General features: G+C 36.6%; 1 protein-coding gene across 1 annotated transcript in view; it reads right to left on the bottom strand.

Annotated features, from left to right (window-relative positions):
* LOC123561917 (uncharacterized) overlaps positions 1 to 15,070 on the bottom strand; it is a 133,346-nt gene that overhangs the window by 90,669 nt on the left and 27,607 nt on the right. The window contains exons 15-17 of the mRNA XM_053537693.1: positions 13,982 to 14,080; positions 8,576 to 8,772; positions 5,434 to 5,637 (exon numbers count right to left, since the gene is read on the bottom strand). Of these exons, the coding sequence (XP_053393668.1) occupies positions 5,434 to 5,637; positions 8,576 to 8,772; positions 13,982 to 14,080 (500 nt within the window). The remainder of the gene's footprint in view (positions 1 to 5,433; positions 5,638 to 8,575; positions 8,773 to 13,981; positions 14,081 to 15,070) is intronic.

Genomic DNA, 15,070 nt, shown 5'->3' with positions numbered 1-15,070 from the left:
CAATAATTATTGCAAAAAGCCGGATGGAGTTATGTTGCTTGCTGTACAGGGTCAGCTTATGATGGTCAACAAGTGTTGCAAGTTTCAAAGCAATAGCTTTGATAGTTCAAGAGAAAAAGTTGACCTAAACATAAAACATAACCAAGAAATCTGATATTTTCTAAGTCCAAAAGGGGCCATAAATCTTGCAAAAAGCAGGATGGAGTTATGTTTCTTGCTGTACAGGGTCAACTTATGATGGTGAACAAGTGTTGCAAGTTTTAAAGCAATAGCTTTGATAGTTTAGGATAAAAGCTGACCTAAACATAAAACTTAACCATAAAAAAAAAAGTTTCTAAGTCCAAAAGGGGCAATAAATCTTGCAAAAAGCAACATGGAGTTATGTTTCTTGATGTACAGGGTCTGCTTATGATGGTGAACAAGTATTCCAAGTTTCAAAGCAATAGCTTTGATAGTTTAGGAGAAAAGTTGACCTAAACATAAAACTTAACCAAGAAATCTGATATTTTCTAAGTACAAAAGGGGCCATAAATCTTGCAAAAAGCAAGATGGAGTTATGTTTCTTGCTATACAGGGTCAGCTTATGATGGTGAACAAGTATTCCAAGTTTCAAAGCAATAGCTTTGATAGTTTAGGAGAAAAGCTGACCTAAACATAAAACTTAACCAGGCGACGCCGACGCTGACGCCGACGCCGACAACCGCTCAAGTGATGACAATAACTCATCATTTTTTTTCAAAAAATCAGATGAGCTAAAAATATTCTGACCAATTATCATTAAAAATGGAGCTAAAACCTTGAGTATAAACAAGTATTTTCTTTGATTTGACCTAGTGACCTAGTTTTTGATCCAAGATGATAATATTCGAACTTGACCTAGATTTCATCAAGGCTATCATTCAGACCAAATTTCATGAAGATCAATTGAAAAATACAGCCTCTATCGCATACACAAGGTTTTTTTTTTATTTGACCTAGTGACCTAGTTTTTGATCCTAGACAACCCATATTCCAACTAGACCTAGATTTAATCAAGGCAACCATTCTGACTAAATTTCATGAAAATCCAGTGTAAAATGCAGCCCCTATTGCATACACAAGGTTTTGCCTTGATTTGACCTAGTGACCTAGTTTTTGAATCCAGATGACCAAAACTCGAACTTGATATAGATTTCATCAAGGCAATCATTCTGACAAAATTTCACGAAGATCAGTTGAAAAATACAGCTTCTATCACATACCCGAGGTTTTTCTTTGATTTAACCTAGTGACCTACGTTTTGACCCCAGATGAAACACAATAATCAAACTGAACCTAGATTTCATCAAGGCAATCATTCTGACCAAATTGTATGAAGATCAATTGAAAAATACAGCCTCTATCACATACACAAGGTTTTCCTTTGATTTGACCTAGTGACCTACTTTTGGACCCAAGATAACCCATATTCAAATTCGACCTAGATTTCATCAAGACAATCATTCTGACTTAATTTCATATAGATCAATTGAAAAATATAGCCTGTATCGCATACACAAAGTTTTTATTTGATTTGACCTAATGACCTACTTTTTGACCCGAGATGACCCATTTTTGAACTCGGCCTAGATTTCATCAAGGCTATCATTCTGACCAATATTCATGAAGATCAATTGAAAAATTCAGCCTCTATCGCATACACAAGGTTTTTCTTTGATTTGACCTAGTTTTTGACCCCCAGATGACCCATTTTCGAATTCGACCTAGATTTCATCAAGGTTATCATTCTGACCAATATTCATGAAGATTAGTTGAAAAATACAGCTTCTATCGCATACACAAGGTTTTCCTTTGATTTGACCTAGTGACCTAGTTTTTGACCCGAAATGACCCATTTTCGAACTCGGCCTAGATTTCATCAAGGTTATCTTTCTGACCAAATATTCATGAAGATTAATTGAAAAATACAGCCTCTATCGCATACACAAGTTTTTTCTTTGATTTGACCTAGTGACCTAGTTTTTGACCCGAGATGACCCATTTTCAAACTCGGCCTAGATTTCATGGAAGTAATCAATCTAACCAATATTCATGAAGATTAATTGAACAAGAGATCACAGAGTGATCTTGGCGCCCACCAATGTGCCATTTTTGAGTGATCCAAATTTCAAGACTTATTGACTAGCTCAAGGTCAAATTTCATTTCCGTACACAACACAGATATATGCATGTGGTCCAAATTTGAAGCCTGTACCTTCAAAAATGTGAAAGTAGGTCACTAGGTCAATGTCAAGGTCAAAGTTTGTTTTGTTACACAAAATTATGCATGTGGTCCTAAATTTGAAGCCTGTAGCTACAGAAATGTGAAAGTAGGTCACTAGGTCAATCTTAAGGTCAAAGTTCATTTCGGTACACAAAACTATGCAAGTGGTCCAAATTTGAAGGCTGTAGCTTGAGAAATGTAAAAGTAGGTCACTAGGTCAAAATCCAGGTCAAATTTTACTTCGGAATACAAAACTATGCATGTGGTCCAAATTTGAAGCCTGTACCTTCAAAAATGTGAAAGTAGGTCACTAGGTCAATGTAAAGGTCAAAGTTTGTTTCGGTACACAAAACTATGCATGTGGTCCAAATTTGAAGGCTGTAGCTTGAGAAATATAAAAGTAGGTCACTAGGTCAAAATCAAGGTCAAATTTTTTTTCGGAATACAAAACTATGCATGTGGTCCAAATTTGAAGCCTGTACCTTAAAAATGTGGAAGTAGGTCACTAGGTCAATGTCAAGGTCAAAGTTTGTTTTGTTACACAAAATTATGCATGTGGTCCTAAATTTGAAGCCTGTAGCTACAGAAATGTGAAAGTAGGTCACTAGGTCAATCTTAAGGTCAAAGTTCATTTCGGTACACAAAACTATGCAAGTGGTCCAAATTTGAAGGCTGTAGCTTGAGAAATGTAAAAGTAGGTCACTAGGTCAAAATCAAGGTCAAATTTTACTTCGGAATACAAAACTATGCATGTGGTCCAAATTTGAAGCCTGTACCTTCAAAAATGTGAAAGTAGGTCACTAGGTCAATGTCAAGGTCAAAGTTTTTTTTTGGTACACAAAACTATGCATGTAGTCCAAATTTGAAGGCTGTAGCTTGAGAAATGTGAAAGTAGGTCACTAGGTCAAAATCAATGTCAAATTTCATTTTGAAACACGAAACTATGCATGTGGTCCAAATTTGAAGGCTTTAGCTACAGAAATGTGAAAGTAGGTCACTAGGTCAAAATCAATGTCAAATTTCATTTTGAAACACGAAACTATGCATGTGGTCCAAATTTGAAGGCTTTAGCTACAGAAATGTGAAAGTAGGTCACTAGGTCAAAATCAAGGTCAACTCATGTCAAGGTTCATCTTGCCACTCAAAAATATACATGTGGTCCAAGTTTGAATGTTGTAGTTTTTAAAAGCTTTTCCCTATATAAGTCTATATGAACCATGTGACCCCTGGGGCGGGGCCATATTTAACCCTAGGAGGATAATTTGAACAAACTTGGTAGAGAACCACTAGATGATGCTACATTACAAGTATCAAAGCCCTAGGCTTTGTGGTTTGGACAAGAAGATTTTCAAAGTTTTTCCCTATATAAGTCTATGTAAACCATATGACCCCCAGGGCGGGGCCATATTTGACCCTAGGGGTATAATTTGAAAAATCTTAGTTGAAGACCACTAGATGATGTCACATACAAAATATCAAAGCCCTAGGCCCTGTGGTTTTGGACAAGAGGTTATTCAAAGTTTTTCCCTATATAAGTCTATATAAACCATGTGACCCCCAGGGCGCGGCCATATTTGACCCCAGAGAAATAATTTGAATCATCTTGGTAGAGGACCACTAAATGATGCTTCATACCAAATATCAAAGCCCTAGGCTCTGTGGTTTTGGACAAGAAGGTTTTCAGTTTTTCCCTATATAAATCTATATAAATTATAGAAATAAACAAAGGGCCATAACTCACTCATAAATTGTTGAACCAGTCTGATTTTCAGGGGGACACAACTAGGGTACCAATACATCATTCTGACAAAGTTTGGTCAAAATCCCCCCAGAAGTTTCTGAGGAGATGCGATAACGAGAAATTGTTAACAAACGGACAGAAGAACGGACGGACCACAGACGTAGAGTGATTTTAATAGCCCACCATCTGATGATGGTGGGTTAAAAACACAGCCACTATCGCATACACAAGGTTTTTCTTTGATTTGACCTAGTGACCTAGTTTTTGAACCCAGATGACCCATTTTCGAACTCGGCCTAGATCTCATCAAGGTAATCATTCTGACTAAAATTCATGAAGATCAATTGAAAAATACAGCCTCTATCGCATACACAAGGTTTTTCTTTGATTTGACCTAGTGACCTAGTTTTTGACCCCAGATGACCCATTTTCAAACTTGGCCTAGATTTTATCAAGGTTATCATTCTGACCAAATTTCATGAAGATCAGTTGAAAAATACAGCCTCTATCGCATACACAAGATAAATGTTGACAGACGACAGATGACAGACAGACAGACAGACAGACAGACGCCGGACATCGAGTGATCAGAAAAACTCACCTGAGCATTGCTCAGGTGAGCTAAAAAGGGGCATACCTCTGTCAAAATTCAAATCAGAGTTATAGGGATTGTTTCACCTAGTGTAGACTGTGATAGTAAATAACAGTTTCAAGTTTCAAGTCAATAACTCTGATAGATGCTGGGGCGAGTGCAATAGCTCTATATTTTCTTCAAAAAGTCGAGCTAAAAAGTAACAAAATTGTACTGAACAGAATCCAGTAACCAGAAATATGTACAATAACAGGTTATTGGAATGCAGTGTGCTGTGCCAATATTCAGAAACACGTACAGTAACTGGTTATTGGAATGCTGTGTGCTGTGCCAATAACCAGAAACATGTACAGTAACAGGTTATAGGAATGCCGTGTGCTGTGCCAATAACCAGAAACATGTACAGTAACTGGTTATTGGAATGCCGTGTGCTGTGCCAATAACCAGAAACATGTACAGTAACTGGTTATTTTTTTGGGGGGGGGGGGAAAGCTGTTTTCATGGGCAGATAACTCTTTTTCAGTACTGGTGACCTATGACTTTTATTGCATGTCTTTGTTTGTTAGATGACTGTCCTTCAATATCCAAAGTTCGAAGAAATTTTATTGTTGGACAAAATTTCACCCAATACATATACAGAAACTCTAGCATATGCCTCTAAGGCCAAATTTCAGGACGGGAAATTCTGTTCAGTTTGGAGGGGTTTCCCTTGTTCAGGGGTTTCCTGTTTGGAGGGGATTCACTATATAAGCAAAATTAAAATAATTAATTGTAAACTCTAATTCTATCTACAAAAATGATATACGTAAAAATAAGTTAAAAATCAAAATATTAGTAAATCGAAAAATTATAACATACTTCCTTCATAAAACCATGTAATTGGTAAATTTGTATCAAGTTGATATCCAAATTTGTATCGGAAAGATGAGCCATCATCTGTGTCACTGAAGTTATACCCTCTAACATAGAACTTGGTGTCATACTCTACACCACTGGTAGGGGACATTTCAATAGCACCCCCAGTTGGCTTCTGGTTTAAAGAAAACCTTTTCTCAGCAATGCCTGCAGAATACAAATAAATACTGTGTACCTGTTCATTCAGTGAAACTTGGTAGAGACTTGGACCATAAAACTGTGTACTTGTTTATGGCTAGGAACTTGGTGCAGACTTGACTCATAAAACTGTGTACCTGTTCATAAAGGGAAACTAAGTATAAACTTGGTTCATAAAACTGTGAACCTGTTCATTAAGAGGAACTTGGTACAGACTTGATTCATAAAACTGTGTACCTGTTCATTAAGAGGAACTTGGTACAGACTTGATTCATAAAACTGTGTACCTATTCATAAGGGGGAACTAAGTATAAACTTGGTTCATAGAACTGTTAACCTGTTCATTAAGAGGAACTTGGTACAGACTTGATTCATAAAACTGTGTACCTGTTTATAAGGGGGAACTTAGTATGAACTTGATTCCTAAAACTGTGAACCTGTTCATTAAGAGGAACTTGGTACAGATTTGATTCATAAAACTGTGTACATGTGCATTTAGAGGAACTAAGTACACACATGGCTCATAAACCTGTATATCTGTTCATTAAAGAGAACTATGAACAGATTTGGTTCATAAAACTGTGAACCTGTTCTTTCAGAGGAACTTTAAACAGACTTAACTCATAAAACAGTGTAGCTCTTCATTCAGACTTGGTTGCTAAAACTATACACCTGTTAATTAAAGGGAACTATGTATAGACTTGGTTCATAAAATTGTGGACCTGTTCATTCAGGGGAACTAAGTACATACCTGGTTCATAAAACTGTGGTCCTGTTCATTCAGAGGAACTATGTACAGACCTGGTTCATAAAACTGTGGACCTGTTTATTCAAGGGAACTAAGTACAGACCTGGTTCATAAAACTGTGGACCTGTTCTTTCACTGGAACTTAATTAGTACAGACATGATTCATGAAACTGTTTACCTGTTCATTCTTGGGAACTAAGTACAGACATGGTTTATAAAACTGTGTACCTGTACATTCTAGGGAACCAAGTACATACCTGGTTCATGAAACTGTGAATTAACTAAGTACAGACTTGGTTCATTAAACTGTGTAACTGTTCAGTCAGGGATCTAGGTACAGACTAGGGTCATTAAACTGTGCACATGTCCATTCGAGGGAATTTAGTACATACTTGGTTTATAAAACTGTGGACCTGTTCATTCAGTGGAACTTAGTACAGATTTGGTTCATAAAACTGTGCACATGTCCATTCAGGGGAATCATGTACAGACATGGTTCATAAACCCAAGAACCTGTTCATTCAGGAGAACTAAGTACAGACTTTGTCCATAAATCTGATAACCGGTCCATTTAGGGGAACTAAGTACAGACATGGTTCATAAATCCGAGAACCTGTCCATTCAGGGGAACTAAGTACAGACTTGGTTCATAAATCCAAGAACCTGTCCATTCAGGGGAATTATGTACAGACTTAAATTTGAGGGAGGCACACTGGAGCACTGATAGAGTGCTAGACTCATAATCCATAGGTAAATGGTTTGATTTTCAGTGGAATCATAATGCATTCTCAGCAATCAGTAACTGTTGTCAAGCGTAAGTATTGGTAGAAAGTCAAAGAAGCAATCACTGAGTGTAGTTAACAAAACTGTGGGATTTTTCTCTCCCAATATAGAGTTACCGTTACCTATAATTCTGCATATACACACTAAGTGAAATTTTCCTCTCTCAAAAATAAATAAAATGTGGGTGCTGTGAAAGTGACAAGTGCAACAAAGTTGCCCCGAAGGCACATGTGAAGTTTCAATTCAATATCTGTATTAGTTTTGGAGACAGTAACTTGCATGTAAGACTTTAACCAGAATTTTCTAAGTCCAAAAGGGGGCATAATTTGCCCAAAATACATGTCAGAGTTATAAGATTTGACCCAATGAGGTTGGTAATTGATCTAGAAAAAGAAAAAATAAGTTTCAAATCTATATGCCTTTTAGTAATAGCTGTATGTACTTGCACGCAAAACTTTAACCAGAATTTTCTAAGTACAAAAGGGGGCATAATTTGGCCAAAATGAAGGTCAGAGTTATGGGACTTGCTGCTATTAACTAGTTTTATAACCCCGAAGACACATGTGAAGTTTCAATTCAATATCTGCATTAGTTTTGGAGACAGTAACTTGCATGTAAAACTTTAACCAGAATTTTCTAAGTCCAAAAGGGGGCATAATTTGCTCAAAATACATGTCAGAGTTATGGAACTTGACCCAGTGAGGTTGGTAATTGACCTAGAAAAAGAAAAAACAAGTTTCAAAGCTATATGCCTTTGAATGATAGCTGTATGTACTTGCGTGCAAAAACTTAACCAAGGTGTGACGCCAACGCCGACGCCAGGGTGAGTAGAATAGCTAGACTATTCTTTGAATAGTCAAGCTAATAAATGAAGATAATGGATATTCTTCTTGTTTCTTACCAATATCTTACTTTCACTCATGTCATCATTTTTCGATTTCGTACAGACATTCTAAACCAAACATGGTGGAAATGAACATGCTAAAAAATTTCACCTCAAGTGTGGCAATTAGCTTTAACCTTTAGCCTGGCTGGCTGCAAGTCATTCTGCCTGTGCGACCAGTGCAGACCAAGAACAGCCTGCAAGTCATTCTGCCTGTGCGACCAGTGCAGACCAAGAACAGCCTGCAAGTCATTCTGCCTGTGCAACCAGTGCAGACCAAGAACAGTCTGCATGTCCATGCAGGCTGATCATAGTCTGCACAGTTCACTTTTTAATCTGTAAATTTTCAGTGAACGTCTCTTTAAATAATAAGTGGTACTGCCCAAATTGCATGATAGACCAGTCCATTTTAGAAATTTAGCAGGATAAAGGTTAAAGATTTATCATAAATTAGGAAATGAAACATTTCAAAGACTGAAATAAAACAGACAGAAAAACCTGACAAATTAATTGTAAAATTTAATTCAAAATACCATGATTCGCTTCATCCTGACCCCATCTCCAGATTTTCAAGGAAAGTTCATAGTAAGGATACGTGGAGGGGTATGGGTAGTTTGGCAATATTGCCATGTTTGGTCCTGCTACCCCTGTGCTTGTATAGTTCTCCCAAAGGCTGTAGTCGATCAAAGAACGTGTAGAACGATCTCCGTAAGATCCGTATAACTTCCAGCTGCAATGTAAGTTTTACTGTAAGCTGGGTAATAATTTCAATAACTATATTAATAATATTTTCACAACTATTCAAGCAAAGTTCATTCTGTAAACTTGAAACAAGTGTGACTACTTTTAACCAGTTTTGCTTTTAATTATCTAACATGGCTCCATTATGTTTTTGTCAGTTAAACACAGAAGGAAGTCAGGCGATAAACACACATTGATAATGCAAACTGGTGAGAGACCATTATGACATAAAATAGTTGCTTAATGCCAAGTTCATTTCTACTCAGATGAATGAACTTCTGTACAATTTTTATCATCATGTAACAATGAAAAAAAAAAAGATGCCTTTTTGTAGTTTATCATCTGTTTTAACATGGCTCATCATTCAGACGCTTGGTTATTTAAGCACTCAGGCTAATGCTCTCCTGGTTCAGTTCCTGTGAATGTAGACACTGAACCATGGAGAAACAATAATGATGATAAAAAATTCAAAGGTGGAAAAATATATTCTATTATTTATGTCTTTAACAAAATAGCTTAAATGCAAAAATCTCAGACCACATAAACATAAGCATATTATTTGATACTCATTTTGGTTTGTACTATGAACTGTTAAGGTCTAAAAAAATTCTGTTTTAGGTATGATAACATGCTAAAAACAAGAGGACCATGATGGTCCTGAATCGCTCACCTCTTCCCACATGACCCAGTTTTGAGTATGACGTCGTTTTTTCTATTATTTGACATAGTGACCTAGTTTTTGAGCTCATGTGACCCAGTTTTGAACTTGACCTAGATATTATCAAGATAAAAATTCTGACCTATTTTCATGAAGAACCATTGAAAAATATGGTCTCTAGAGAGGTCACAAGGTTTTTCTATTATTTGACCTATTGACCTAGTTTTCGAAGGTACGTGACCCTGTTTTGAATTTTACCTAGATATCATCAAGGTAAACATTCTCACTAATTTTCATGAAGATCTCATGAAAAATATAGCCTCTAGAGAGGTCACAAGGTTTTTCTATTTTTATACCTACTGGGCCTAGTTTTTGACCTCACGTGACCCAGTTTCGAAACTGACCTAGATATCATCAAGGTGAACATTCAGATCAATTTTCATGAAGATCCATTGAAAAATATGGCCTCTAGAGAGGTCAAAAGATTTTTCTAATTTTAGACCTATTGACCTAGTTTTTGACCGCAGTTGACCCAGTTTCAAACTTGACCTAGATATCACCAAGATGAACATTCAGACCAACTTTCATACAGATCCCATGAAAAGTATAGCCTCTAGAGAGGTCACAACGTTTTTTTATTATTTGATCTACTGGCCTAGTTTTTTAAGGCACGTGACCCAGTTTCAAACTTGACCTAGATATCATCAACTTGAACATTCTGACCAATTTTCATGAAGATCCATTCAAGGGTATGGCCTCTAGAGAGGTCACAAGGTTTTTCTATTTCAAGACCTACTGACCTAGTTTTTGATCGCAGTTGACCCAGTTTCAAACTTGACCTATATATCATCAAGATAAACATTCAGACCAACTTTCATATAGATCCCATGAAAAATATGGCCTGTAGAGAGGTCACAACATTTTTTCATTATTTGACCTACTGACCTCCTTTTTGAAGGCACGTGACCAACTTTTGAACATAACCTAGATATCATCAAGATGAACATTCTGACCAATTTTTATGGAGATCCATTCACAAGTATGGCCTCTAGAGAGGTCACAAGGTTTTTCTATTTTTAGATCTACTGACCTAGTTTTTGACCGCACATGACCCTGTTTCGAACCTGACCTAGATATCACCAAGATGAACATTCAGACCAACTTTCATACAGATCCAATGAAAATACGGCCTCTAGAGAGGTCACAAGATTTTTCTATTATTTGACCTACTGACCTAGTTTTTGATGGCACGTGACCCACTTTCAAACTTGACCTAGATATCATCAAGATGAACATTCAGACCAACTTTCATACAGATCCCATGAAAAATATGGCCTCTAGAGAGGTCACAATGTTTTTCTATTATTTGACCTACTGACCTAGCTTTGATGGCACGTGACCCACTTTCAAACTTGACCTAGATATCATCAAGTTGAACATTCTGACCAATTTTCATGAAGATTTCACGAAATATATGGCCTCTAGAGAGTTCACAAGGTTTTTCTAATTTTAGACCTACTGACCTGGTTTTTGACCGCATGTAATCCAGTTTCAAATCTGACCTAGATATCATCAAGATGAATATTCAGACCAACTTTCATACAGATCCCATGAAAAATATGGCCTTTAGAGAGGTCACAAGGTTTTTCTATTTTTAGACCTACTGACCTAGTTTTTGACCGCACGTGACCCAGTTTCAAACTTGACCTAGATATTATCAAGGTGAACATTCTGACTAATTTTCATGAAGATCTTGTGAAATATATGGCCTCTAGAGAGGTCACAAAGTTTTTCTATTTTTAGACCTACTGACCTAGTTTTAGATGGCATGTGACCCAGTTTCGAAACTGACCTAGATATCATCAAGATGAACATTCTGACCAACTTTCATAAAGATCCCACAAAAAATGTGACCTCTAGAGTGGTCACAAGCAAAAATTTACGGATGGACGGATGGACGACGCATGATCACAAAAGCTCACCTTGTCACTTTGTGACAGGTGAGCTAAAAATTAGGGTAGGTAGGTCTGAAATTTTCTCTTTTTTTGGAATTTTTATTTATAAAGTGAGACTTTTCTGAAATCATTTTTGTGTCAAAAAATGAATACAAATAAGGGGGTTATGCCTTTAAAGCATTAGTAAGTTGATTTCTAGCACCACTGACCATGTTTTTCGGCGACGCCGTCTAAATTCGTTTTCTTTACCTATGCCACGTGACTTCAGTTTGCAAATCAAACTACTTGATAACGCATTATAGTTACTTTATCAAAATGGAAGATTTATGCAACACTCTGCCTGATTGGACGAGAATGTCAATTTCTTTCACTCTGTTGATTGTGCTACGCTGAGTGAAATGTTGACAAAGCGTTTATCCTAAACGACGCTGTTCACGGTTTTAAAGCTAACTTTGGCTCAGTATATTTAGCAAGAATATTGATATATCTCAAAATGATAAGTAAGTTTAATAAATATGATAAAAACCTGTTCAATACCAACATATATTAAATTAAAGAAAGAGCTGAATACGGTCTGCGTATCACACAAATAAGGGTGTGATAAGAGTCTTTTATGTAGAGAAGTGCTTTTAAAAGATTTTCCTTGTTACAGTTGTCGTCTGTATATGAAAAGGTTTCTTGCTTTTGTGACTGATTCAGATTGCATATTAAAATGACTACTTGTTTGCTTTGATATATTTGTTATAAATTATTTAACTGATTTATTATATATGAATATTTTTCTTTAGTATGGTATGCAAATATTGAACTCAGTTGAAATCTGTTTTATTATATATATGCTATATAATGACTGAATCTCTTTACACTGAAATGAAGGTACGCTGCATACAGTTTATCTATGTGATATGACTATGGTCAAACTTTGCTTATGAAACAGAAATATTGAAATAATTACAAATGTATGTTTTACTTGACCTTCACTTTTTTATAGGTGTGACGTCATTGTCCAAAGATTCATGAATAGCAAATATGCTATTTGTTATAGCGGGATCAGTTGGCCTATTTTAGAAATAAATAAAAATAATAAATAAAAAAATCCCTTAATTGATTTTTCTCATGTATTCTAATCAAACTTGATTTGTAGCAGCTTTATTAGGCCCGCAGCCAACTTTGTTCAGCTGGGACATTTGACCCCTTTTAAGGGCTGCTACAGCTAAAACTGGAAATGCCTTTATACAGCATCTCATGAACAGCTTGGTGGATCTTTGTCATACTTGGTCTGGGGCATCATTATAAGGTCCTCTTCCAAATTTATTTATATAGGAACTTGGGCCCTATTAGGGACCACTACAGCTAAAAGTAGATATGCCTTTCTTCGCATTAACCACTAAAATGTAATGGATTTTTATCAAACTCGATGTGTAACAATATCGTAAGGTCTCCTGCTATTTTGTTACAAATGGGGATAGGGACCAATTTAGCTAAAAATATAAACACGTTTAATGACCTCTTCTCATGAACCGCTTCACGAATCTTCATCAAACTACTGCTGTAATTATTCGTCTAAGGATAAACGAAACAAAATTGCAACCCTACGAAACCTTTGCGAAAAATCAAAAGAGAACCATTTTAATTGTTAAAATGCAGTGTTTAGTTTTGCAATTTGAAAAATGTTAGATGAAAGATGAATGTTAGATGAAAAATTCATAAACTTCTTTCCTTATTACAATTCGCCGACCATCATTTTTAAAGATATTTCTTGTAAGCATTAAAAGGGCAGTGTCAAAAAGTTGAAAAAAATATTCTTCAAGTTGAAAAAAATATTCTTCAAGGCCATAAAAACATCTAGGGTCAGGCCAAAAATTTAGGGTAGGTCGGGATACCTACGTACCTTTTACGCCTAATCACTATTCACATAGGGCTACTTTTCATGCATTTCATGGTTGCTTTTTTCTGTTTTTGTTCTTGTTGGGTTTAATGTCACAAGGGCACAATTATAGGTCATGTGGCACTTTTCCAGCTTTTTGTAGTGGAGAAGGTGCCTAGGTGGCCTCTGTATATTACTCTGGCACAGGCGGCACCTGGAGAGAACTGCCGACCAAAGCTACCTCTTTGAAAAATTATTAAATTTGATTAAAAGTTATTCAAAGTCAGTGACCATAACCACTCAGCCACAAAAGTCAAAGTCAAACCAAAAGAACACAGTTAATTTAGACATTCTCTTCATCCTAAAACGTTAAAAAAATCACATAAGAACAAAATGACCCTTGTAGCCACAACCATAAAATTCTTAGCCAGAGAAATTTAAAGGTTTTACAGTACCTACTTGCTTACAAACAACAAAACTGCTAAAAGCCCATTCTCTTAACCCTTATCATGCTGGACACAATTGATTCTGCCTTTACGACCAATGTAGATCATGATCAGCCTGCACATCTGTGCAGTCTGATCATGATCTGCACTGTTTGCCATTCAGTCAGTATCTTTTTGGTAAGCACCCCTTTAAACAGTTAATGGTACTGTCCAAATTGAAAGATGGACAATTTCATTATAGAAATTTAGCAGGGTAAGGGTTAAAAACTTACACGTAGTAGAAGTATACACCCGTTGTCCAGCCCTCTATCATAGATTTCAGGCCATATCTGCTATCAGGATTAACACGAGGGCCGCAGTTAGTCACACACCTACAAAAACATAGAAGACAAAAGTCATTTCAGATAAATTACCAGAACTGCAGCAGGTCAATTATGTTTAGGGATATTTTGATACAAAATCAGTTTCAAGAGCACTTGAAGACTCAAGTACAAAAATGAAATTCATAATATGGTTCCAGCTTTATATGACATCTTACCAGTGTGTGGTATTTTGAGTTTGACAAACAAAAGCTGCCAAAAAAAATCATGCGCTCAACTGCTCAAAAGAAATTATCACAGTCTTAATGATATATATTACATATTTAGTACTCTGAATATATCCTAAAAAAACTTTTTTATATTCTATAAAAAAAATCATAACAAGTTAAGACAAGAAACGCGGCAATGCCACGAAACCAGGTTTTCAACACTTTTCATAAGAATAAACAAGAGATGTCACTAATGGTGACAAATGCCCCCCGCAGCACCTTGACCTTTGACCTGGTGACCCCAAAGTCAGTAGGGGTGGTGTACTCAATAAGTACTATCAGCATGTGAAGTTTGAAGGTCCTGAATGAAGTGGTTTGCATGTAAAGTGCCTTCATGCAAAAAGTTAACGTTGGCCCCTGTGACCTTGACCTTTGACCTGGTGACCCCAAAGTCAGTAGGGTTGGTGTACTCATAAAGTATTATCAGCATGAAAAGTTTGAAGGTCCTGGGTGAAGTGGTTCGCAAGAAAAGTGCCTTCATGCAAAAAATTAACGTTGGCCCCTGTGACCTTGACCTTTGACCTGGTGACCCCAAAGTTAGTAGGAGTGGTGTACTCAATAAGTACTATCAGCACGTGAAGTTTGAAGGTCCTGGGTGCAGTGGTTCGCGAGTAAAGTGCCTTCATGCAAAAAGTTAACATTGGCCCCTGTGACCTTGACCTTTGACCTGGTGACCCCAAAGTCAGTAGGGGTGGTGTACTCAATAAGTACTATCAGCATGTGAAGTTTGAAGGTCCTGGGTGCAGTGGTTCGCGAGTAAAGTGCCTTCATG

The sequence above is a fragment of the Mercenaria mercenaria genome, chromosome 2 (genome assembly GCF_021730395.1).
Source record: "Mercenaria mercenaria strain notata chromosome 2, MADL_Memer_1, whole genome shotgun sequence".
In the NCBI taxonomy this organism is placed as follows: domain Eukaryota; kingdom Metazoa; phylum Mollusca; class Bivalvia; order Venerida; family Veneridae; genus Mercenaria; species Mercenaria mercenaria.
Note: the sequence above shows the minus strand (reverse complement) of the source record. Positions and strands in the feature narration are given on the sequence as shown.